The sequence below is a fragment of the Podarcis gaigeae genome (genome assembly GCF_964106915.1).
Source record: "Podarcis gaigeae genome assembly, chromosome: 14".
In the NCBI taxonomy this organism is placed as follows: domain Eukaryota; kingdom Metazoa; phylum Chordata; class Lepidosauria; order Squamata; family Lacertidae; genus Podarcis; species Podarcis gaigeae.
The window spans coordinates 4,862,891-4,889,300 of NC_139690.1; the positions used below are offsets into that span (position 1 = coordinate 4,862,891).

Here is a 26,410-nt window from a genome sequence, read left to right on the forward strand (position 1 = left end):
ACCTCTGGGTGCAAGTAGATAAATAGGGACCGCTTACCAGCGGGAAGGTAAATGGCGTTTCCGTGTGCGGCTCTGGCTCGCCAGAGCAGCGATGTCACGCTGGCCACGTGACCCGGAAGTGTCTCCGGACAGCGCTGGCCCCTGGCCTCTTGAGTGAGATGGGCGCACAACCCCAGAGTCTGTCAAGACTGGCCCGTACGGGCAGGGGTACCTTTACCTTTACCTTTACCTACCAGTTACACCCATTTCCATATCAGAAAGCAGGCCAGAACTCCCTTGTTTGAAAGTTACAGCATTTCACTCAAGAACCAGTTTATTGTTATGTGAACCATGAGCTTGTCAGAGACATAAGACTTAGCTTCCTGAGAATCTCAGCACCTTGCTTATTTTAAGAGCATGCTATTAGTCCTTGCTCCTGCCCACCTAGCAGTTCGAAAGCACTCTTAAGTGCAAGTAGATAAATAGGTACCGCTTTATAGCGGGAAGGTAACGGCGTTTCCGTGCGCTGCGCTGGTGCTGGTTCGCTAGAGCAGCTTCGTCACGCTGGCCACGTGACCCGGAAGTGTCTTCGGACAGCGCTGGCCCCCGGCCTCTTAAGTGAGATGGGCGCACAACCCTAGAGTCGGACACGACTGGCCTGTACGGGCAGGGGTACCTTTATTAGTCCTTGCAGTTGCAAAGATGTGCTTTGAAGTGTGTGAGCAAAATCTTGGGGGGTGCTATGCATCCTTCCACTGGGTGTAATGGACATAGTGGCATATGAAAAGGTTTTTGTTATTGGCAGCCTACAAATGAAGTTAATATGCTAAGGACACAGTAGAGTCTAGTGGTTGCCTGTGGGAGGGCAACCAAAATGGTCAAAGGCCTGGAAACGATGCCTTATGAGGAACGGCTAAGGGAGCTGGGCATGTTTAGCCTGGAGAAGAGGAGGTTAAGGGGTGATATGATAGCCACGTTCAAATATATAAAAGGATGTCACATAGAGGAGGGAGAAAGGTTGTTTTCTGCTGCTCCAGAGAAGCGGACATGGAGCAATGGATCCAAACTACAAGAAAGAAGATTCCACCTAAACATTAGGAAGAACTTCCTGACAGTAAGAGCTGTTCGACAGTGGAATTTGCTGCCAAGGAGTGTGGTGGAGTCTCCTTCTCTGAAGGTCTTTAAGCAGAGGCTTGACAACCATATGTCAGGAGTGCTCTGCTGGTGTTTCCTGCTTGGCAGGGGGTTGGACTCGATGGCCTTTGTGGTCTCTTCCAACTCTATAAACTATGATATTGCAGCAGGAGGGACTTTATCATTTTACGTGTAAAACAACACAATCAATTGGCTGATGATCAATTGGCTAAGGAGTAAAAAAAATAGTCAAACACCAGTAACCCACCTGGCAAACTTAAGGTGCTGCTACGGCAGCATTTATATTTTCTTTCTTTTCTTTAAAATATTTTAATGCTCCACCAAGGGATTTTTTGCACAAAATATGACATAAGGTACAGGTATAGGCATTTCAATCACATCTCATCCTAAGTCTTTGGTGGCCATCAGCATCCTCTGAGGTAGTGGAACACTCCCACTAGTCAGTGCGGAAGGCCACACGTTTCGCTGATCACCCCTTCACCCTCAAGCCCTTTTGCTCCTCGAAAACCTGCTCCAGAGGGTTGGAGAGCCCTCCAGAGCAGCATGAGATGGGCCACAGGGGGAAATGGCAGAAACTTCCCCTGGATCCCAGTTCCTTTCATATAACATCTGGCTCCATTGTTTTGTCTCCTTACATGCTTACAAAACATATGGTAAGTATCGAATGACCATCCACACAGTCCACTTAAGGCCTTCTTATGCCATTTTAACAGCTGTGGCTTCCCAGAAGAATCCTGGAAACTGTAGTTTGGTAAGATTGCTGAGATTTGTTAGGAGACCAAGACCCTTAAGAAACAACGGTTCCCAGGAACTTTAGGAGGAGCCATAACTGTTAAAGTAATATGAGGGCTTTAAATGGATGGTGCAGATGTGAAGCAATACAGATCTTTCCTTGGTCCATGTCAGAGTGTCTCATACCAGACTATTTAGTCAACAAAGAAGAATGGTGGGGCACACCTCCAGATGTTGTTGGGACTCTGCTCCTGTCAACACCATTCCCAAAAGGTCGAGGAGGAGGATGGGAGCTGTAGTTCAGCAGCAGCTGATGAGCCAAAGGTTCTCCACCTTTACATACAGCACATTCCAGGTTTGGCAAGGTTTCCCTTCCAGCTAAAGCTTTTCCCACATTCCATGCACTTTAATGGTCTCCTCCCAAAGGAGAAGTCATTGCAACTTCTGTACAAAGCTCAGAAAGCAAATCCATCTGCTCAAACTTAACTTTGCAACTTTTTCCTTGGGAGGGTTATCTTAAAAGCTCTTGCAGGTCCTCTGCAACAGTGCAGATGAGTACCAATTGAGTCTTCTCCCACCCCACCTCCCTCTTGTCTTTTTCCAGGGAAAATATTCTGAAGACAGCAAAAGCTCTGGTTGAAGACACAAAGCTGTTGGTATCTGGGGCTGCCTCAAGCCAGGAAAAGCTTGCTCAAGCAGCACAGTCATCCGCAAGCACCATCACTCAACTGGCCGAGGTTGTGAAACTAGGAGCAGCCAGCCTGGGATCAGGTGACCCAGAAACACAGGTGAGAGGGTCCAGCGCTGGCAGTTTTCAGCTTCCTGAGATGCTCTGTTCCAAGGTGTGTGTGTATATCCCCCTGCAATCCCTACACAGATCTGGCTGACACAAGCCACAAAACCACAGCTCGCCCCTATACACGAAGCCAAGCCAAAGCACAACTAAGTGCAATACAGCCATCTTCTCAGGAAAACTCTTCACAAAGTTCAAGAGGTCAAGACACAAAGACTTTAGCAACTAATCCACACCTAATGACCCACCTAAGTGGTACTCAGGATATCACTCAAGAAATCACTCAAGGTATCTCTCAAGTAATTAAGGAACAAAAGAAGAAAAGGCACACTAGCCTGGGAACTTCCTCTCTGCCCAGAACATTGGAGGCTAGACACCACACCCCCTCTACAGTATTTATAGGAACTCAAACATTGAGATCCCGCTCTGTTCCAGTAACAAGAAGCCGAAAGCACCAGCCTGAAGATGACGAGTGAGACCTCGTCGAAACGTCGCCTAGACACCCCAACTTTTACACGGGAAGACACCCGAGGACACCAAAACCTGCATTCCTGTACCCGTGAAAATCTACGAAAGCATATATATATATATATATATAGCCTTCGACCTGGACAGTGGAGGAGAGAGCTGTTGATGGCTCCTAGCCATGATGGCCAAGCTCTGCCTCCATAGCTGGAGACGGTAATGCTTCTCAGTACCAGTTTCTGGCTCTTGTGCTTGAATCCTCTTGTGTGTTTCCCACAGGCATCTCATTGGCCACTGGGAGTACAGGGTGCTGCACTAGATGGCCCACTGGCCTGATCCAGCAGGCTGTTCTTTTGTTCTTACGACAAGGGAATCTTTTTTCTTTAGTACGAAGGCCAAGTATCCTCTTGAATAATAATAATAATAATAATAATAATAATAATAATAATAATAATAATAATTTATTATTTGTACCCCGCCCATCTGGCTGGGTTTCCCCAGCCACTCTGGGCGGCTTCCATAGAAACCAAAAATACACTAAAATATCACAGATTAAAAACTTCCCTGAGTTTTCTTTAGGGGCCACATGCCAGTAGCAGGCAGGGCCAAAGGTGTAAATGGATGAAGCAACAGATGTAGACATCAGTCCAGCCACATAAATGTCAGAGGTGACACACACACATACACACTTCCATCATCAGTCCAGGGAAGCAAGAGGCTTTATGGTACTTCAAAGGCACATTTCATCCCATCAGAAGTAAATGAGGAAAGTGTGGATTAGGGCCAGTGGGAGACATGGCCTGGGAAGAGACCTGGGGCTCAGTGTGAGTAGAACCCCTTTCTATGAATTCAAAGCCACTGTCATATATTGGGACACACCCACCCCAATTCCTACATATACAGATGATCACCTGGTACCTCCAGCCATAATGGATCTGGCATTAAAACATTTGTTGAGCAGGAAAGCAACATCTTAAGGAGCCTGAAACCATTTTATAACTAGCGTGGATATGAAGTCACCAGCAATTCAGACAGAAGCCAAGGCTTGAGAAGCTTGTGTGAACACAACAACAGAAGTACCCACTTCCACGTTCATTTGTGTGCATCTTGAGATGTACACCCCACTTACATTTCATCTCTTCTGAAGCTTGCAATGTGCCACAGTATCTCAACGCTCTTTTCTTCCCATCCTTCCAGGTTGTGCTGATCAACGCTATTAAGGATGTGGCAAAGGCCTTGTCTGACCTCATAGGCGCAACCAAAGGAGCTGCCAGCAAGCCTGCAGATGACCCATCCATGTACCAGCTCAAGGGAGCAGCAAAGGTAAGAAATGTGTTGGCTTTCCATTTGCAAGTTCCACACCCGGCCATCTAAGCTTGGTAGGGACCTCACCTGTTCTCCAAGAATTCTCAAAGGTTGTAGACAAAGGCTCTGAAATTACATCCACACACTCAGTAGGGAGTCACCTATCATCATCACACCACCTCTCCTCCTCCTCCTCTGGGGTGTGGCAGGAATCATTCTATGCTTGGAGGCTGCTTGGAGTGTTCTGGGGTCTGCGCCTGCTTCTCCTGAGTTTTCCCCACTTGTCTATTGAAGCTTAGTTTGATACTGTTGGGATAGTTTACAAAGGCAGGATGGCTGCTTGAGCATTCTGTGATGAGAGCTGGCAGTTGAGCAGTTTCCTTCTCCTGACTTTCCAGGTAATGGTAACAAACGTCACATCACTACTGAAGACTGTGAAAGCCGTAGAAGATGAAGCTACGCGAGGGACAAGAGCGCTTGAGGCTACGATTGAGTACATCAAGCAAGAACTCACGGTAAAGGCTTTGTATAATGATGCTTGCGAAATCTCTAGAAGTAGCAAGCAAACTCTAGGTCCCCGATCCAATGCATTAAAAATAAATAAACTTGGGATTACTGCATCTATTTTTCAGGCCAGCTCCTATTCTGTCCTCATACAGCGCAGTTCAGCTTTTGTATAAATTGCAGTGCAATGCTGTGCATGTCTACATTATAAAAATATGTGCACCCCACCACCAGATTTAGTTCCAGGCAATTTACAAAATTAACATATCAATAACCATTTTTAAGTAATAAAAACAACCAGCAAATTAAAGCAGTGTTCAGCACGGTGTTAAAATGTTTAAACTACAATCCTAGAGCAGTTAATTGGAAGTAAGTCTCATTTAATTCATTGATACTTAACTTCTGAGCAGACATGCATAGGGTTATGCTGTAAAACAGTTATGTCTGCATGTTTTTTGCCGTACTTAATTGCTGTTTTATTGTAACTAAATTTGTCTGTATGGCCATTCTCAGTTCTAATTGAAAAGGCACCTACTCAGCAAAGCCTGCTTCAGAGGCTGTGATTTTATTTTTATTTTTAAATGAAGTCTGTGAGCGAGTCAACTCTAGCCAGCATTGTCAGTGGTCAGGGATTATGAGAGCTGTAGTCCCTCAGCATCTGGAGTGCCACAGATTTCCCATCCCTGATATAAATCATTATGCAAAGTTGTTGGGGTGGAGGGAGGCATTAGCATTTCATTAAAGAAATACTGTAAATCTGGTTGTTACAGTGTGCAGACTGGCTTCCTTCCGTCCATAGAACTGGAGCCATCATCCTGTGGGTGGCAAGTAGACATAGTAGGCTGTCATTGGTCCATGTCTAATATTACTCTGATTTAGGAGTGGCTTTCTTCAGCCACTGTACATGAGATTCCCATCTTGGTACCTTATATGCTATCATGTTGGCGGGGTAAGTCAGGTGTACTGCTGAATGGATGTAGTGCAGGCCCTCTAACATTTCCGCTTCTGGAAACCAGATTTAAGTGGGAGCAAAGAGAAGGGTGAAATGGACTGGTAATGAAGGAAGTGGCTGGTTCCTGTGTCCAAGTGGAGACATGTGTGGTTCTGTCCAAAGAATATCAGGAACATAAACCTCTTCTCTGGGAGATGATTTTGTTTGAGGTGGGAGGGGGGGAACCAGCTGTTTTCCACTTAAATGCCTTGCTTTTTGACATTTTGGAGGCTGTTTCCACGCCAGAGTTTAACCCTTCCAAACCAAACGTGTTTGGGGCTGGGGGCTTACTTGTAGGTGTTTCAGTCAAAAGATATTCCTGAAAAGAACTCATCACCTGAAGAATCAATCCGGATGACGAAAGGCATCACCATGGCGACAGCCAAAGCCGTAGCAGCTGGGAACTCATGCCGACAGGAGGACGTGATTGCCACAGCCAACCTGAGCCGCAAAGCTGTGGCTGACATGCTGACAGCTTGCAAGGTAGAGACGCATCCCTGAGCTGGGTGGGAGCTTTGCTCTTCTCTTGGAACACCTCTCCCCCAAAAAATCCTGGTACTGGTATGTTGGTCTGGGTTGCTTGGGTTTATCTTTCTGGAAAATACCTGAATGAAAGGATGTTGTTCTTGCAAAACAGATTTGTATTTAAATAACCTTTAAATAAGTGAAAATAAGTTTTTGTTGTTTGTTGACCCATTTTGGTTGTTTTTTTCTGCTTTTAAGACTGAAAGTTGAAATGAGTTCATTGGTGAGATAGATGATAGATAGATAGATAGATAGATAGATAGATAGATAGATAGATAGATAGATAGATGATAGATAGATAACAGTATTTTAATTTAGATTTTAATTTTTAATCTTAAATTTAATTTTGCAACCAGGGAATTATAACGCTAACACTTTGTTACAGGATTATATTTAAGGATTGCAACAAAGCTTCCACAGTGTTGTGACACATTAGTGTGTCGGCTGCAGTGTGTAGGTGTGTCACACAAATGCTCCCCTCGCTCCTCCCGGGGCTGGAAAGGGGTTAGTTTAACCCCCGGGTTGCTAGTAAAACTGAATTACTGCGTTGCGAAATGATGCATGTCTGAAAAGTGTGTCACCAACATGAAAAGTTTGGAAATCTCTGGATTACAGCAAGATAACGTGTGAAAGGTGCTTTGAATACTCCAAAGTGCTACATAAATACTTAGTAGCAGTATTCTTAATTTGGATGCTCTCTGTATGTGGATGCTCTCTGTATGTGCCTGCTTTGAGAACCCTGACAACGTTCCTGTACATTGCTTCAAAAAACGGGGTTCTCTTTTTAATCTACCTGTCTATTGACTGTGCAGTCTTATGCATGTCTACCCCAAGACTAGGTGACTATAGCCAGAGCTTTCCCTTTTCAAGTCCTGCTAGAGAGGTTATGTTTTCATATACTAGGTTTACTTTTTAATTGCGTTGTCTTGTTAAATGAAGAGTTTTAACATAGCGTCATCACTGCCTTTCTCTTGCCTAAGCATGTTCTTTTGCATCCTTAGCAAGCTTCGTACCACCACGACGTAAGCGAAGACGTCCGGACAAGAGCTCTCCACTACGGAACAGAGTGCACCCTGGGATACCTGGAGCTGCTGGAACATGTTCTCATGGTAAGTGACAAGGGAAAAAAAACCTCTATACCTCTGCCAAAGGACAGCAAAGGTATGTTGAAGCTAGTTTGTGATGACTGTTGTGGTTAGCGTTGTGATTTCCTGAGTTGTTGTGAGAGGCAAAGGACCGGCATCTCTTGGTCAGAGGGTACCAACCTGGAAGGATTGTGTTCTTCCTCATCTTTGTACATTGTGCAGGGGAGGAAGTGGTAGAACATCTGCTTTGCATGCAGAAGTTTCCAGGTCCTCTTCATCTCCAGTTAAAATGGATCAGGTAACAGGTGACAGAAAAAGCCTCGTATGCTGGGGAGCCACTGCCTGTCAGAGTGGGGGGAATATTCTAGATTTGTTGTTTATTTATAAATTTGATTTGTTAATTAACTTTGAAATATTTGTTTGCTGTCTTCCTGAATAAAATTTGCTCAGGGTGAATTTTGAAATACAAATTGAAACAGTAATAAAACAGATAAGTTACAAAAGCTTCCAGAAGAAATGGCCACAATATGAAAACCAGCAGCGCCAAATTACGGCATATTTTAACAAGGCCATCAACCAGATAATTGTGTCACACAGCCCACTACCTTTTCTCTGTCAGGACTTGAATGGCTGCATTTTGCACCTGGTAAAATGTCTAGGCTGTCTCTAAGTAGTAGAGTGCACCACAGTAGTCAAGACTGGATGTGATGAGAATGGGCAACACCAACCCAAGCTGGTAAAATGCAATTCTAGCCATCAGTGATCTGACTCAGAGTAAGGGCAATTTCTACATTTCTATGTTTCACGGCTGCTCAAAGATATTTTTGGTGCGTGGGGAAGAAACTTCAAACAGTAGCACCATGTAACAGCTAGTATGGGTGCAGGAAACCTTATTAAAACAAACCCAGGCGTTGTGCAGCAGCAGAGGGTTTAAGTTCCAGGACTGGCCCACACATTAGGCTCAGTGAGGCAGTCACCTGAGGCAGGTTGGGGGCAGCTGGGAGGGGTGGCAGATCCAGGGAGCACAAGAGTGTGCCATTCACTGCCTCCTGCATTTGTTGCCCACACACTGCCTGGGAAGAGCAGGACCTCTGCTGCCACCGCCGTCTGCTGCTCCCCAGCCTCCTTTTTAATCCCCCGCTGCCTTAACTCCATGGCTTCCCCAAGCAACCTCCAGTAGCCTCAGGCAGTGGCGGACGAGGAGGGGGCAGGGGCAGCAGAGGAGGCACAATTTTCTGGTTTGCCCCAAGCGGCAAAATGTATTGAGCCGGCCCTGATAGACTTGATGAGTTGGCTGTGCCTGACTCCCACACTGCCATTCCCAGTGACACCCAGAATCTCCCAGCTGAAGTGATCACATTGGCTTATCTCTTAGTAAGGTCACCTCTGCCATTCCCCCTCCCTGGACATTGTGGTCTTCCATTGACATTCTAACTCTGAGCAATACAGGGTGTGGGTTCCAAAAAGCTGCATCTAAGTAATTTGTGAGTCCAATCACGCCAGTGAATTGCCAGAAGCTCCCTCTTGGCCATTAAGCCGTCTGAATAGAAACGTCTACATTGCCCGCACAATGATGAGCACAGGCGGACCATGTATTTTGTATTTTGCTTGACATGTATTGTAAAGCTTCTTGTTAAATTGAATTAATGGGCATGTGTTGGAATAGAGATAAAGCAGAAACAAAAGGCACAGTTGTGTTATCACCTGTCACTAACAAGGCAAACAGTGTGAGAAGAATGAAACTTTTAAATATCATTACAGGAACCTACTCAGCAGAATCATTTATATTCAGCAGCTTGATTGCTCAAAAGGGATTTGCTAGATATTTTTAAAGCCAGCCTTCAATAATTTCCCTTTCTGCCTCAGCACTGGGACATAACCAAAAACTGATTTGGACCTTAAGGATACGAATGCATTTTATGAGATTGCTGTTGCTCAGTTCGCATATAACTTGGTTGGTTTCACCAAAGTGTGGTTTATTCGAATATCCCAACTCAGTCCAATAGACTAACCATGGTTCGTTTTCTGGCATCAAATTGCAATGACCTACAAACCATATCTCACTTTAACAATGGCTTGACATTATGTCCAGACCCAGCTTAGCCATGGTTTGTTTCACCACACCACCCCAGACTTTCACGAAGCTACAGAGGCACAAGGCAAGAACAGTTGGGAAATGAACTAAGCTTTGGAGAAACGAAGCCCAGGTTGTTTGCTTATCTCTGACAGAATTTATGGTTTGTTGACAAAACTCTGGTTAGAACGAATTGTGGCTTAGAGTTATGTGCGGCATTTGCCATTGAATTATACCTAAGGCCCGGTTAATTATAGGGTGAGAGAAGCATCTTACAGTGGTGCCTCGCAAGACGAAATTAATTCGTTCCGCAAGTTTTTTCTTCTTGCGAGTTTTTCGTCTTGCGAAGCATGGTTTCCCATAGGAATGCATTGAAAATCAATCAATGCATTCCTATGGAAACCGCCTTCAGACCAGGTCCGGGGACAGTCTGTCCCCCGACCTCTTCTGAAGGCTGGGGGGGGGGACACAAGAAAAGCCCTTCTCCCCACCTCCCGCCCCGCAAGCTCCGGGGACAGGAGGGCTTCACTGCTGACCCCCAGCATTTTAAAAGCCCCCGGGACAGGAGGTCTTCTGAAGGCAGGCGGTGGGCGAAAGTCTTAGCTCCCCCCCGCCTGCCTTCAAAAGCCGTCCGGGATAGCGGAGAAATGCGCTGCGCTTCTCCGCTATCCCGGGAAGGCAGGCGGGGGGGAGCAAAGGTCCAGGACCTCTTCTGAAGGCCGGCGGTGGGCAAAAGTCTTTGCTCCCGACGGCCAGCATTTTAAAAGCGGTCCGGGATAGCGGGAAAGCACAGCGCAAGCCCATAGGGAAATTCGTCTTGCGGAATGACTCAAAAACGGAAAACTCTTTCGTCTTGCGAGTTTTTCGTTTTGCGAGGCGTTCGTCTTGCGAGGCACCACTGTACATTCCAAACTAGCAATGAGTTCCCTTGCCAGTTTAGGAGGTGAGGGCTGGGCAAGCCTTTGCCCAGAATACCAGGATCCCCAGGTTGTGGGTCTACTCATTCACTCTCAACAACCTTACTTGCTGTTGTATCAAGAGGAGGTTGGACCCCCTTCCTTATGAGGAGAGGTTAATACATATGCAGCTTTTTTATTTTAGTGGAAAATACAACTAAGTAAATCTTCTTTGATGGAAGCTGCATTTGAAATAATTAGGAACTGCTCCAGGAAGGGTTGCCCTCACTCTGAATTGACGCTGAGGTAGCAATGCTTCTATGGACCTTGATTGGCTGGGCTCAAGTACCCAGGAAGGGTACTGTCAGGGAACTGCCATCAGAACGAGAGACGGAGGCAGGACCACCCAGCGATGCCAGAGAGGGGACGAGCAGGGGGGAAGGATTTCAACGTAACACCCATAGAGAAGAGAGGGAGATGGAGGAATTGGTGACAGGGCTCCAAGACCCTTCCCCCGACGATAGTGGAGAGAGCGCTGGGACGCCCCTGCCTTCCCCTTACTTGCGCAGACGCATTCCGCGCAGAGAACATAGGAGGAGACTCGGGGTCAAACAGCTTTTATGCTGGAAGAGATTCAAGAGACGCCCACTCTCGGATTCTGCAAGTGACTAACAGGTCACGGAGGGCGAGCTCCGACCCTGGGCATGGTTGGGGCAAGCAAACTAACTGAACTGAAGTAAGGTTACGCACAAGTAACCCCTAACAACCATTACAGGTACTTTTGTTCTGCAAAAGAAAGAGCGATGGTGCCTAAGCAGCTGCTGTTTGGGTAGCAAACAAAGATTGAACATCTACAGACTTCTGGCACAGGACTAAAATGTTAGTCTCCACTCTAATTTGCACCTCCAGATTCTACAAAAGCCCACCCCAGAACTGAAGCATCAGTTGGCTGCCTTGTCAAAGAGGGTTGCTAGTGCTGTCACAGAGCTCATACAGTCAGCCGAAGCAATGAAAGGTGAGTTTGGCTGCTCTGCTGTCATAACATGCAAATGATCTCACCTTCTGGGCTCAGAAATAGAAATCTACTGTCAACCACATTCATTTCACTGGGCCTTATAAGCACAGGGGTTAATAAGAAGTATGGCTGCAAGGCTTAGTCTCTTAGATTAATCGGTTTTGATAGGCTGCTCTGATAGGCTGGGGGTGGGGTGTGTTTTTTTTCAATTAACAGAAGTATAAAACGTGGCAACTATGAGCAGCATTTTAGAAGAACTCTCTCTCTCTCACTCACTCACTCTCACTCTCTCTCTCTCTCTCACACACACACACACACACACACACACACACAGGAGGGGGGGTGTCGATGGCACTTGCCAGGACAACCAAATGCATCATCTAAAACCAACAAATATGTGTGTCTGCTTCAAAATTATTGTTTTTAATTAATCAAGTCTGCATGTGATTCGGCTATATTTACTACTGAAAATGCATAAAGGTGATAAAAAGTTTGCATACAATTCAACTCAGCCTCATACAATTAATCAACTAATATTTCTTTAACCAGGAGACGTGCAGCATGGATACTTCCAGCACAATCCAAACCCCTAATAAGCTGGAGGGGGGTTGGATGGGGTGGAGATGTGCCTCCTGACTCCACCTTTTCCTTTTTACATTTGACATCATGTTTGGGGCATGGTGGCAGGAGCCATGGTCTGGTCCAGCTTCAGCTGCTACAGCAACTGGTGTGATGGTTCTTCTCTTTAAAAAAAAACTCCATGCAGGCACCGAATGGGTGGATCCAGAGGACCCCACAGTCATTGCCGAGACAGAGTTGCTGGGAGCTGCTGCATCGATTGAAGCTGCTGCAAAGAAGTTGGAGCAGCTAAAGCCAAGAGCCAAGCCTAAGGTGAGCAATAGACAGGGCAAGCTCACTTCACACTAATAATAATAATAATAATAATAATAATAATAATAATAATAGTTTATTATTTGTACCCAGCCCATCTGGCTGGGTCTCTCCAGCCACTCTGGGCGGCTTCCAACAAAGATTAAAAACACATTAAAATGTCACATATTAAAAACTTCCCTAAAGAGGGCTGCCTTCAGATGTCTTCTAAATGCCAGGTAGTTGTTTATCTCTTTGACAACTGATGGGAGGGCGTTGCACAGGGTGGGTGCCACCACCAAGAAGGCCCTCTGCCTGGTTCCCTGTAGCTTTGCTTCTTGCAGTGAGGGAACCGCCAGAAGGCCATCGACGCTGGACCTCAGTGTCTGGGCAGAACGATGGGGGTGGAGAAGCTCCTTCAAGTATACTGGGCCGCTTAGAGCTTTAAAGGTCAGCACCAACACTTTGAATTGTGCTTGGAAATGTACTGGGAGCCAATGTAGGTCTTTCAGGATCGGTGTTATACGGTCTCAGCAGCCGCTCCCAGTCACCAGTCTAGCTCCCACATTCTGGATTAGTTGTAGTTTCCGGGTCACCTTCAAAGGTAGCCCCACGCAGAGTGCATTGCAGTAGTCCAAGCGGGACATAACCAGAGCATGCACCACTCTGGCGAGACAGTCCGCGGGCAGATAGGGTCTCAGCCTGCGTACCAGGTGGAGCTGGTAGACAGCTGCCCTGGATACAGAAGGTGGGGTCTGGAGTAGGGTCACATCAGAAGATCTTAATTAAGCACGAGGGTGACTCCCTTTTTTTTGCATCTCCTCAAACCTCCCCTAGCAAAGTTGGTCCTTCTTGCGGTCCAGGGACTCCAGAGAACCATTCTGTCCTGGAAGTATATAAAGAAAATGAGGCCCCTCCAGAAGGAAAGATTATCCTCACAATATTATCAGCAAAGGCTTAAAATAAAGAAGAGATTTGAGGGACAGCATAGAACATTTTAGGGGGGAACATTTGGCAAAACCCAAGAGGAGTGGCCAAGAAGGATTTCCTGATGACCAGAGGCAGGTGCCCCAGGCCTTGCTAAATCAGAATACATTGTGTAAAAATATCAGGTGAAAGGCATGCTGGTTTGAAAGGGATGATTTCTACATCACAGACTCCTCACTGCAGAAATACAGGATATTCTATACTCTGTATTGCACTTCGTGTTGTGCACAAAGTCTACATCACAGCAGATCACCTCCTCCGTTGAATGTCAAAGCATTTTGCCCAGCAAGGTTGAGAGGAGGAATGGTGGTGTAGGGCATTGCCTGTTGGTGCTACGATACGATTCTCCATTTATCAAGATGCTTCCTGACATGAAAGTCTTATAAGAAGTTATTAATGTTGAGTAAATGAAATCAGTTTGTCTCTGCTTTGTGTTCTGCGATAGGGATATAAATGGCTTTCCATGATTTCTGCTAGGATGCAGGTAGAGGGCAGTGAAGCTCTGCTCTGGCGATGGGCTGCCCCCCCCCCTTCAGACCGCCTTCCCGCAAGCACGCAGCCTGCTGCCCCTGAGTTCCCATCCAGCTTGCCCTGCTGGCTTCAGTATCTGGAGGAGGAGGACCGTGTTTGAGGAAGGGCGGGGGAAGGTTTTATCAAGATCTAGCCCCCCTTGTGGCTTCCTGCTGTTGAGTCTAATCCGTATTTCAAGCTGAGTCCAAACCTGGATGCCTTTTTTCTGCAGGACTCTGTGTGATATGTTTGATATATTAGGTTGTTATTTAGTCCAACTATATATCAAACATTCCTACAGTGTCCCGCTCTGTCTCCGGGGACTTTTTAGATGAGAGATATGTAAATATATAGAAAACGTAGCAGGAGGCAATACGGAGTTTGCAAAGAGGCTTGTTAAAGGTTTAGAAGAACTGCCTGCCGATTCTGCTGCTTCTTTTGAATATGGTGGAGAAAGCCAAGCTCCCTCTTTCAAGCATCGTGGGAAGATGGCGGACTTGGAACTCCCTGCCACCCAGCATGGTGGTAGCAGTGGCCTCTGTAGCATAGTTGGTTTTGTAAAATAAACCAAAAGAATAAGAAAAACTGTGGTGGAGGGGTAGGCCCTTTTACGGCTTGACAGCTGTGACTGTCTGCTGGAACCCCCACATACAGAGGCAGAATACCCTTGAGTGGGAGAACTAAGAAGGGAAATCCATCACTTAATTGCCTTGCTTGGAAGCATCTGGGGGCGCATGGCAGATCATGGCCAGACACCTGATACTGGTACCTTTGGTCTGGCCCAGCCAACAGATCTTAATATGACTTCGCTCTTGAGCTACACGTAATAGGCAGCAAGCTTACAGAAAACAGGGGTGACTTAACAGAGCTGAACTCAGTTTTCTCTGTGTGCTAATCTCTGCTGAGCCTATGTTCAAATATGAGCTCCCATGCATTGCAAAAAACAATAATGGCGGTTTGTCTATTGCAGGGCAGGGGGCACCATTTTAGAACCCTGAGAATCTCTGCCACCTTCCTTATGAAAGTTAATCCTCAACCTCGAGTGACTGTTTCACAGAGGAAGTTTTTTTGGGGGAAAGATAGTATAAGTGTTTAAAAGATCCCTTCCCTGCAATTATTTCAGAGTCTGTATAGTAAAAGCCAAATTAATTCCCCCACATTTGTGATTGTTTCAGCTTCGGGGGGGGGGGGTGGATATTTCAAACCATGTCCTTGTATCAGTAGCTCTTGGCCAGAGGCAACTCTTACCACTGATGATTCTTTCCCTCTCTCTCCCCTCTTTTAATTGCACCCGCTATCCCTCAGGTCCCGCACCTTCCCCTCCAAGGGGTCTTCCTTCCTGCCCTCTTTGGCCTTCTGCCCTTTCAGGTCCGGCTTCCTTCTTTCTGGGGCCTTTTGCCTTCCCCGCCTCTCTGCACCACATATGGAAGGCACCTGGTCTCCCTCCGAACATTGTTGGACTCCCATCATTCCTGACCATGAGCCATGACAGATGGGGCTGGTACATCAACAAACCATAGGCAGGGCCAACCATACCCTTAAGCAGAGTGACATAGCTGCCTCAGGCAGCAGTTGCTGAGGCGCATGGAGCGGACAGAACTCTGCACCCCCTGCAATGTGCCTTGCACCACATGAACAAGCCTGCTGCATCCTTGGGTGCTGTCCTTGGGTGCAGTGGAGGAAGCTGTGCCAAGTGTCCCGCTGCCACTGCTGAAGTGAGATTCAGCAGCCAGTCTGGTTGGCTTCTGGAATAAATTTGCCCTCTGCAGCAGAATGACTTGGGCCGGTCCACTCTGAATGGCCCACAGGTTCCTCATGCCTGCTCCAGAGCTGCACCACTCAAAGCCTGGCAGGAGCTTCACCACCCAACACCATCAAATCACTTGCTGCAATAGTCATCAGTAGATGTCAGAGCCACCTTTACCCCAAGCATTTGGAGACGTGTTTCTGGAACTTTTTTAAAAAACACACACCCATATTCTGGTATGTGGTAGTATTGCTGTTGCTCTTGGGTCAGGCTGTGGCCGCATAGAGCATCCCAACCCCCCACCTGAACACCAGCGCCTTACAGGCTACATGCTGGTAGCTTATCCTACTAGGTAAAGGTAACGGGACCCCTGACCATTAGGTCCAGTCGTGTCCGACTCTGGGGTTGCAGTGCTCATCTCACTTTACTGGCTGAGGGAGCCGGTGTACAGCTTCCGGGTCATGTGGCCTGCATGACTAAGCCGCTTCTGGCGAACCAGAGCAGCACATGGAAACGCCGTTTACCTTCCCACCAGAGTTGTACCTATTTATCTACTTGCACTTCGACATGCTTTCAAACTGCTAAGTTGGCAGGAGCAGGGACCGAGCAACGGGAGCTCAGCCCATCACGGGGATTCGAACTGCCAACCTTCTGATCGACAAGTCCTAGGCTCTGTGGTTTAACCCACAGTGCCACCCGCGTCCCTTGCTTATCCTACAAGTGGTGTCCATTAACACCTAAGTAACATGGTGAAAACATGACCTCTGGTATGGGATGCCTTTTGAGCATGATCCCTGCCCTAGACCTGGGGCACATATCACCACTGGACCAAGCAGCAAATCAGCAGAAATATGCCTGCCACATTTCTTTCAAATAAAGCCAGTATTTTGCTTAATCCTCCTCTCTTATTGCATTCTTCTTCTGGCACAGGAAGACTTAGAGAGCCTTGTGTGGAATGTGCCTCTTCCTGCTCCTTTATTATTATTTTAATGGTATCATAGAATAGAGCTATAGAGTTGGAAGGACTCAAAGCGTCATCTGGTCCAACCCCCCTGTTGAGTATTCATCAGGCAAGGGCAAAACTGCTGAAATTTCAAGAGAACTGTAGGTGACAGTCTCCTCTTCTGGTTACAGCAGGCAGACGAGACCCTGGATTTTGAAGAGCAGATACTTGAAGCAGCTAAATCCATTGCAGCCGCCACCAGCGCGCTTGTCAAGTCCGCGTCTGCAGCTCAGAGGGAGCTGGTTGCCCAGGGCAAGGTTAGTGAGCAAGACTCTGCCCATGAAAATGTAAGTCACCACTTTAACTATGAGATGACACATCAGCTGGTGGAGTTCAGGGAACAGATGCCGGGGCAGCTGTGCGGGAGTAACGTCCCATCATCTGCCTGTCTCCCGATACAGTTCAGTTGCAGCATAGCTTGCTGTGTCTCATTTCTTGCAGCTTTACACACTAATGCAGCAGCCCTTATGGCTATGAGACAATTGCCTTGTGGCCTCACAGTTAAGCTAAATGCCCCAAGGTGCCTTGTAGTGCCTCGTGGTATAACTTTTAACTGCCATCAGGTGGATCTGGGGGAGCCTTTCCTGTAGCGAAAAGCACTGAGAGCTCCTGAGCAGATTTCCAGATGCATTTTGGTTTAACCTCTCAGTCCCACCTGAGGGCAAGTTCAGCTGCAGCCCATAATGCTGCCCAACCGTTTGTCATAAGGCAGCTGCTACTCATGTACCCTGTCCCATTTCCCCCAAATGTTGATGCAAGGCCCAAAGCCATCTAAATGTTTTATGAAACGTTCCTTCCATTCTATCAATCCCACCAGATAAGTAATTAATAATTAATTATTCCTGCTAATTAATTTTGTCTGAACTGTGTTTCTAGGTTGGAGCCATCCCTGCCAACGCAGCTGATGATGGACAGTGGTCTCAGGGACTTATTTCCGCCGTGAGTTAGTCCAGATTTTTCTCCTTCCACCTTTTCAAAGGTAGCCACCATCTGCTCTCTGCTGGCCTGATCAGATCCGCCCATTCCCCTGTTGCTCTGCAGTTGGGACAGAAGCATTGCAGGCCCTCATATTTTGCAGGCTCAGGCCCTCATATTTCCTGTTGAAGCAGAGGGTAGGGGATTGGATGCAGCCTCCCAAGCCTCCCTGAGACTCCCTCATGGGCCATGGCCCTTGCTACCCCTGCTTGGGGGGCCCTTGGGCACTTTTGCCTGGCTGGATTGTGCCCTTTTTTATTTTCAGAGAGTCATCTAGTCCAACTCCCTGCAATGCAAGAATCTCAGCACACGGTTCCCCATCCAATTTGAAACCATACCGGGCTCTGCTTAGCTTTTCTGCTGTGCTACCTGTTATTTATTGTATTAATATCTCACCTTTCCCAGAAAAGGAGCTCAAGGTGGTGTATATGGCTCTCCACACCCTATTCCATCCTAACACAGCCCACTGAGAGCAGCCCACTAGGCTAAGTCCTGGGCTGAGGGGCAGTTGTGGCAAAGTGGGGATTTGAAATGGTCTACAGCCTTACCGACTACACCCCACTGACTCTCTTGAACTGTGATAATGCTTCTTGCTTCTGTTGATGGAGATAAGGGTGGAGATGGGTGGGTGTGAAACCTTTGTAAACTGCCTGGACGGTTGGCTTGTTTTTACAGTCAAGCGGGATATAAATTTTAGGTGGGGGGGAATATGAAATAGAAACCTCTGCATTTTGTTTGACAGGGGTGCAGCATACTGTATAAAGGCAGAGAGAGTCGCACACTTTTTGCCCCTCTTCCTTCCCACCCTTCTCTATAGACCTTGAGGCCCTGGGGTCAGACAGGGTTTCACTGGGAGGTCAAGGGAAGCAGAAGACCAGACGATGGATTTTGCTGCTGGACATGATTCCAGCACAGATCCTGACATTTTAGATTTTCTTTCATCTGACCCCGCCTGAGCCTAGTGGACCATTGGCCTGACCCAGCAATAAAGCCAGGCCTGATATTCTGTTGTTGTCCCTTCCAGGCCCGAATGGTGGCAGCTGCCACCAGCAACCTCTGTGAAGCGGCCAATGCTTCAGTCCAAGGCCACGCCAGCGAGGAGAAACTGATCTCCTCTGCCAAGCAAGTGGCAGCGTCCACAGCACAGTTGCTGGTGGCTTGTAAAGTGAAAGCAGACCAGGACTCGGAGGCCATGAGGAGGCTGCAGGTAAGGAAGGTTGCGTGGCTCAAATCTCTCACCTTTTGCGAAAGCTGCTTCGCTTGATGCAGGAGGTCAGGTTGGCATCCTCACCGTGCCTTGCATTGATTCAGCACAACAGCCTTGCAATGTAGGTCAGTCTTGTTACCTCCATCTAGCAGGGTTGGGGAGCCTAAGGCCCGGTTTAGCCTACCACGCCTACCTGCCCCTTCTTGACATCACACATGGGGGAGGTAGAGATACAACATAGATAGGTGAGCCTGCAGAAGGCAGGATTGAACTCCCTGTCCCATCAGCTGATCCATGGGGAGGTTGGTCCTGCTTGGTCACTATCTTCCCGCAAATTTAGATGGGTTGGGGAGACCGCTGCCCCTAAAAAATCACCTCACATCATTTTGACATCAGATTGATAGGTAGGTGGTCCTGCCCACTTGTCGAAGTAGATAGGACTACCCACCTGTCAAACATCTGATTTCCTAATGATGGCACTCAAAAGTTGAGGTGAGATAAAGATCTAACCCACAGGGCCAAAAAGGTTCCCACCGATTGCCTAAGGCCAACCAGCAAGTTCATGGCTGGAGTGATGCCTGAATAAGGGAGCTACCACCTCACTCTTGAGTTGCACTACGTTCTGCCCTCTAATGGTAGTTCCGAATGCTCCTCTAAAGCTTGTTATAAGTGGCAATGGCCTCGCTGCAAAAGTTCATTAAATGAACTGGATGCTTTGTGGCATTAATGGTCAGCAGGCTCCAGGGTAAAGTCCTGGTGGGATCAAGATAGAGACCCTTTTTCATGTGGAACTCCAGTGGGTTTATTTGCTATTCCTTTCTGGGCTCAGTTTTCGGTCCTCATTCTTATCTTAAAGGCAGAAATGGCTTAGGATCTGGTTACCAACTTTCATATAGTGCCCTGCCTGGTTTTAGAGTTGAAAGGGTGCAGAGATAAGGCTCCAAAGATGACCTGAAGAGACGATGCAGGAGCATGAGACCCTTCAGACCCCCCCACCCCCCAAAAAAGCTTAGAGCCACCTTCCCCAAGCTGGTGTCTTTCAGGTCTTGTTGGACTTCCATCTGCCCCAGCCAGCAGGGATGGCGGGAGTCCAGAAACATCTGGAGCATGTCAGGTGGCAGAAGGTTGACTTACACCAGGTGTGGGGGAGCTTTGGCCCTCCAGATGTTGCTAAAATGCAACTGTCCTCATCCCTGGCCATTGATACTGCTAACTTCTTTATCTGCTCATTCTGTAGGCCGCAGGGAATGCTGTCAAACGTGCATCGGATAATCTGGTCAGGGCAGCCCAGAAGGCGGCGTTTGGTAAGGCTGACGATGACGATGTTGTGGTGAAAACAAAGTTTGTGGGAGGCATTGCACAGGTCAGTAATAATCTTTCACCTGTCTGTCATTTTCACCTTTTCTCTCCTGTTGAGAAGAATCCATATAATACAGTAGGTTATGTGACAGCAAAAGTAGATAACCTAAGGATCAGAGGCTGAATGTGTCCCGCTGGACCTGGTCACTGCCTGGATGGAGGACCTCATGCCTGCCTGCCACCTTGGGTTCTATGAAAAATGAGACTCTGAATGGCACTGAAAGTAAAGGAGACTCTGCATGACATTCTGAAATCTGTTGGGTTTCAGTTCCCTGCATGTGCAGAGCGATTGCAATCAGCTTAAACATACAGTATGATCACATCTAACATGCATATAACTTGTGCAATTCCAACCCGGCACGATTGAAGGCCATCCAATTGAAATTGCAGGAATTTAATGCCTGCAAGGTTTTCCTGGTGTGAAAGGAGCTTTAAGTTCTATGCCTTGCTTACCATGCAAGGCCCTCTCAGCACACCAGCTCTGGAAGCCTGGGGGTGGTTGTGTGAGCTCTTGGGGGATCTCAGATGGCATCCCAGACCTGGTGTGCTGTGTGGGGCCTTGCCCAGTAAGCAAAGCAAAGAGCTCTTTTTGCACCGCATTTTCCAGCTTTGGAGTCCTAGGTATGCTCATGTGGCGGCGTTTATATGGCTTTGAGTACACACGTTTTCAGGTATATGTGGAACCCTTAGAACTGAACCCCTGGGTAAGATCCGATCGTACTGTATTTTATTTATGTCATCATTTATTTCTGTGGCACCATCACTGCCCTTTATTCTTCTAGATCATTGCAGCGCAGGAGGAGATGCTGAAGAAGGAACGGGAGCTGGAAGAGGCGAGGAAAAAGCTGGCCCAGATTCGTCAGCAGCAATACAAATTTCTCCCTACTGAACTGCGGGAAGATGAAGGCTAACCTTTCCCTGGTGGTTTTGCTTGAAAGAAACCTGAACTGAAGGGGTAGAAGATGAAGAAACTACCAGGCACTTCCTGAAATAGGTTTTGGGGCAGGAGAGAAGCAGAGGGTGGGCTGTTGTTTCTTGACTCTTCAGCTACGGTGCGCTGGTCAACCGACTGATGGTACAGTGTTATGGTCTCCCCACCCCCCACCCTGCCCTTATTTGCTGTATCTCAGGAGAGAGAGCCTCACTTTTTTACACAAGGGGTTATAAAGTCAGTATTATATCATAATCAGAAGTTTTGATCTATTTATTATCCTCTTTGACTAGCGTTAAGGACTTTGGTATTATAATATGTAGGAAGACGGTGTTTCGAAGTCCATGATTCAAATAAGCTACCCAAATGGAACTGCTGGTGGGTTTTCTTCTTTTTCTTCTTCCTCTTTCTTTCTTTCTTTCTTTCTTTCTTTCTTTCTTTCTTTCTTTCTTTCTTTTTCTTGTGCCCTCTTTCCTTCCAAGACTGAGGCAGCAGCCATGTCCCAGAGAGACATTTGAATGTGTTGGCTTCATGGAGGGAAAGTATTTGCCCTCTCCAGTGTCATATAGGGCTGGTTCGCTCTAAATGTTGGGGGAACTTTCTCGGTAACTGTTTGCACTAGAAGTATCCATATTGGCACATTGCCACGCGTCACCCCATTCTTTGTACAGTGTTTTTTTTTTGGGGGGGTGGATTCAGGTTTCTAGCCCACAAGGAATTAGAATAGTTATCCTTTGGGGGGGACTAAAGTAACCCAAGAAAGACGAATCGGCGTTCATTTTTTAAAAAGTGCAGAGTAGCAGGTTCATGAAGGAAAATGCCTTTTTGTTTAAGTATACCTCTTGCTTAAATCAGCCTTTGCTAAACTGTGGCCCTCTGGATGTTTGAGACTACAATTCCCATCAGCCCTGGCCAGTACCAGCCTGTTAATACAAAACACATCTCAATCCTAAACTCAACAGCTTTTCTCTCTCATTTTAGTGAAGAACTGGCTTATGTTATGAATTTGTGCTTGAGCATCGCTAGATGTGATCCATGAGGTGTAATATCAGAGAGGATGCTACCTAGCAGACCACTGCCCCACATTGCCCCCAAGCAGCCATTTAGGTTTTCTAGGGTTTGTGCTACCACCTGAGTTCAAAAAGGAGGAGTCCATGAGGTCCAGTGGCATGTACTTCCATTTATCCCTTTTCTGTGGAATCTCTCCTCCCCATTGCCCCCTCCCCCATACTTTTGCAAATGTTACATTTTGCAGGGGAAATCAAAAGCTGCTTTTATCAACTGTGAAGAAAAATATCTGGAAATTTAACGGCTGGCCAGTAAAACAGTATTTTTCTGGGAGATGATCGTTGTGTTGCTATCCAAGGAACAGCATTCTAGAAAAAATAAAGCTATTGCAATGCTCTTCACCCATTGCGGCATAAATCCTCAGACAAGATACCATTACAATGTTATGTTTCTCATACAAACAGACTTTGCCACATAACTGAAAATGGGGAAACTAAACTGGAGGTTGTGAATCATCATAATTATCTATCATGCTCAGACTGTGGCAAAAGTCTTCAGAACAAGCCTCCCAGTCTACTGGCTGGAAAAGAATTTCCTTCCCAAGTCCTCCTGAATGCCATGAAATTAGCTCACCTGCTCCAAATTGCACCAAGCAGCCTTCCTGGCTTAGTTACACTTTTTGCAGAAATAATGCTCTCCGAACGCAGTTGAAATCTTGTGCAAGCCTTGGGCGCCAGGTGTGATATGCAACGCTCCAGTGGAGGCCTTGCCTGCCTGTGGTGGGGTGCAGGCTGGGCCTGAAGAAATGGGGGTTGTGTTGCCTGGTTCACAGAAAGCTCTGGAAGAAATGGTAGAGCTGCCTGTGGACAGGATTATTTCAGACAGCAGGTGGGAAGTTGTGGGTAGGTGTCAGCCCCATGAAGACTGTCGCTGACTAAGCAGGAAGAAAGCTGGATGAGGGCTCTTCTTCCCCACCCTAAAAAAATGGCTTTCCAAATCCAGAGAAGTGAATGGTGGTTTTCTTTTTCTTTTTTCCTTAATATAGACTGTTCCTCCAAATGCAGCCTGATGGGCTACAGTCCAGCAGAGCATCTTTATCATCTTATCACTCTCTTGGAAATGGGTGCATCGTGTTTCATTTATTGTTCCCTGAGGGCTAAACAAATGACTGTGGGACAGGCAGGAAATTGATTTGTTGCTGGTGGAATGCAAAAGAGGGCCTGATGTTTCCCCTTCCAAATCCGCAGTCTACTTCAGGCCTTGACAGGATTCTAGTTGCCAACAACTTGCTGTAAGGCTAGGCTATAATTTATGGTGCAATTTTAGCCTCTCCTCATCGTGCCAGCAGTTGTTGTTTTTTTAAAGACTTTGTCTCGTCTCTGATGCTGAAGCATTTTAAGGTCTGTCAGACTGCAGAATCCTTGGCAAATATAGAAAACTTTAGCAAAGTTTGGGGTCCTGGCAGATTTGGACCCCTCCTTGAGGGAGGTCCCACTGTCAGCCTCTGAAGGCTTTGTACAGGGCAATGTATTTTAAAACGTTATTGAAAGTCTGCAACAGATTGAGTGCATTTCATAATTCATTCTGTGAGATTAATTCCTTTCCATAACTTATTCCATTTCTCCAAATCATGGAGGAGGGTCCAAGAACTCTGTGGAACATCACTGTTACACTCCCAGCCACTGAGAAGCTTATTCAGCTGCCCTCGCCTCCTCTCCAGCTTCTGATGTTTCAGCAAACATGGTCCATACACTCCCAAGAATATTTTCCCAGGGCTGGAAACTTGCTTTTCTTAACAATTGAAAGCTGAGGCTCTCAAAATGCTGTTAATTTGCCCCTGCGCATTTAAAATTTGAGGTGCAACCACTCAAAGTGCAATGTTTGGAGTGGGGGAAGTTGTTCTGCGAGCAGAACCAGCACAAGGCATTTGTGGCCTGTGGGAAGAAAACACCCATTTCCCTCCATGCAGGCAGGGCAAAGAATCAGGAAGGTCGCCTGCACAAGCCCCACTGAAATGAAGGGGAGGCTTCAGAAAGGCTTGCACAGGAGGAGAGCATTTGGATGGATAGTGTTGCTGTGCACAGAGGACCCTTTTGGTTCTCCCTCCAGCCCCCAAATGCCTTGGACCGAGCATAAAGCAAAGAGGTGACCTTGACATCAAGAGTTTTAACATCCTTGGCTTTTATCACCTGCAGTGGTAACAAGAAAGTGAAGCAGACTTGGAAAAATTTCCACTAAAGAAGGGTGGTGCCCATTTTCACCCCATCCCCTGATCTCCTAGCATGGCTCTTCTTGGGCAGTTAAATCCCCCCCCCCCAAGTGCTCTAAGAATCTCTAAAGAGAATTGTGACTGGCAAACACCTGTTTAGCAACTGAGCATCTTTCCACGAGGAACTGCCTTTGCCTTTAACGTCTCCACAGGTCCTCCCCTGCCTCCAGTAAATGACCCAAATCCAAGTCCCACCCCTGCTCCCTTTGGAAAAGTGTTAAATTTCTCATTTGCAAACAATTGGGATTCAGGACTTGCTTGTCAGCCTTGTTTCTGTTCTTCAACAAAACCACTATTGACATTGCCAAACTCTGAATGTTGGTGTGAGCACCGAAGAACTTCTGAATGATTGAGACACTTGTGTGGTGACAGAGACGATGTGCTCCTGTTTGCAAGGTCGCCTGCGCAAGGAAAAGCACGAGAGGAGCGCACACTCCGTCTTGATGTTACACTGTATGTACACTATTTATCTGGCCCACAAAACTGTTTTGTATTTACCATAAATAAAACTTTTGATGGCACAGGCTCTCTTTTTTTCTTAGACATACATCTGTACTCTCACCAGCTGCTGCCTGGCAAGTCTGTCCCAAACCTGGGCAAGAAAGATATCTTAGTCAACCAGCACTGGGCTCTTCCAGGCAGCATATTCATTGAGACTTCATGCTGATCTGTGTGCATGGAGGTGGTTTATTCTTTTTAAAAAATGTATACAGGTGTCTGCCATTTAGGCACATCCAGTTGATGTGCAACCACAAACACGGGTCCTTTTGGATACAGAAGAGAGAGGGGGGCCTATGCATGCTCCACAGACACACACTTTGACGTGGAGCGCAACTCCTGCAGAAACAGGGTTGCCTGTATACCACAATGCTATCTTTAAAATTATAAAGCTACAATAAACACCATGTAAAAACGTTTAAAACAAGACATCAATTAACCATTTGGAAGGTATTCTTAAACGCCTGAATAGGCAGGTTTTCAGCCCGTGATTAAATGAAGTATCAAGTGGTGATTGTTCCATAGTTTCCAGTGCATTTCCCTGTCTCATTCCTTACTCATTCCACAAGTCCAGGGCTTGTGGTTTGGGGAAAGCTTTTGGAAACAGGTGAAGAGGTCACCCATAAGCGAGGGAAACAAGGCTAGGCCGTGGGGGCCTGGCCCTGCCATCAGAATTGAGGCAAGAGAGTGCTTGGAGAGAGCTGTGCCCACCTGGGCTGCTCTCAACCATGTGTCTCAGGGCTGCTTTCATAGCTGAGCAACTCTGCTTTGAATTCTCGCCCTATGCTGTGTAACTTGAATGATCTTGTAAGCCTTAAACAGTGTTGCACACCCCTCAGTCTCTGAGCAGCAAGAGACTCCAGGGAGGTTTGTACATACCCAGGGTTCAGTTTCCTTGGAATGAAGGCCAATGCAGACTGTGGTGTCCTTAGAATACATGGTTTTATTTACACATGTATAGATCCTGAGCACAGCATGGAAGGGTTAAAGCAGTAACACCCCAACAGATCTTGCCTCACCACAGCTGGGGGGGGGGGTTCCCACACAAGCAAGATGAGCCTCTGTGTCTCCAAGGTGATAGGGCATCCAGCCAGGTTGCCTTTTGTCCCTTGGGCAACCGGACTAGTTCTTTGGATATGTAAATGGAAGTACTTAACTGGCCAGCTCAGGCCATTATTTTACAAAGAAACTAACCTGACCAGTTCAACAGGTTTTCTCTTGTAGTTTCTAAGCTCATATACACAGAATCATGGATTTAGAATGCACCTACAAGTATCATCCAGACAGACCCCCCCCCCCCCGCAATTTATGTTTTGAATACACAAGAGTACTGTGCTAAGTATGGTTAGATGTTTGAGCAGGGAGGCTTGGAGATCCCATCACAGAAATGTCCAGTGGCACTATTCAGTTTTTTGGTACAGTTACTGTAGACAGATTCCATCCCTTTTTTATTTTTTAATAACAGTATTACAAAATTAAGTGGCAGGAAATGGCCTACAATAATATGGTTTTGGATTCTCATCTGTA

The 26,410-nt window shown here is 46.8% G+C and overlaps 1 protein-coding gene across 6 annotated transcripts in view; it reads left to right on the forward strand.

Annotated features, from left to right (window-relative positions):
* The window catches only part of TLN2 (talin 2), a 182,862-nt gene extending 157,956 nt beyond the window's left edge, over window positions 1-24,906 (forward strand). For 5 of the 6 annotated variants that reach the window (XM_083712373.1, XM_083712370.1, XM_083712372.1 and 2 more), the window contains exons 46-57: window positions 2,471-2,654; window positions 4,322-4,447; window positions 4,828-4,944; window positions 6,222-6,407; window positions 7,451-7,558; window positions 11,414-11,519; window positions 12,286-12,410; window positions 16,768-16,893; window positions 17,513-17,575; window positions 18,636-18,818; window positions 20,056-20,181; window positions 20,960-24,906. In XM_083712373.1, the coding sequence (XP_083568499.1) occupies window positions 2,471-2,654; window positions 4,322-4,447; window positions 4,828-4,944; window positions 6,222-6,407; window positions 7,451-7,558; window positions 11,414-11,519; window positions 12,286-12,410; window positions 16,768-16,893; window positions 17,513-17,575; window positions 18,636-18,818; window positions 20,056-20,181; window positions 20,960-21,088 (1,579 nt within the window). In that variant the 3' untranslated portion in view covers window positions 21,089-24,906. The remainder of the gene's footprint in view (window positions 1-2,470; window positions 2,655-4,321; window positions 4,448-4,827; window positions 4,945-6,221; window positions 6,408-7,450; window positions 7,559-11,413; window positions 11,520-12,285; window positions 12,411-16,767; window positions 16,894-17,512; window positions 17,576-18,635; window positions 18,819-20,055; window positions 20,182-20,959) is intronic. The other variant, XM_083712375.1, reaches the window with a different exon arrangement.
* Window positions 24,907-26,410: the final 1,504 nt, after the last annotated feature.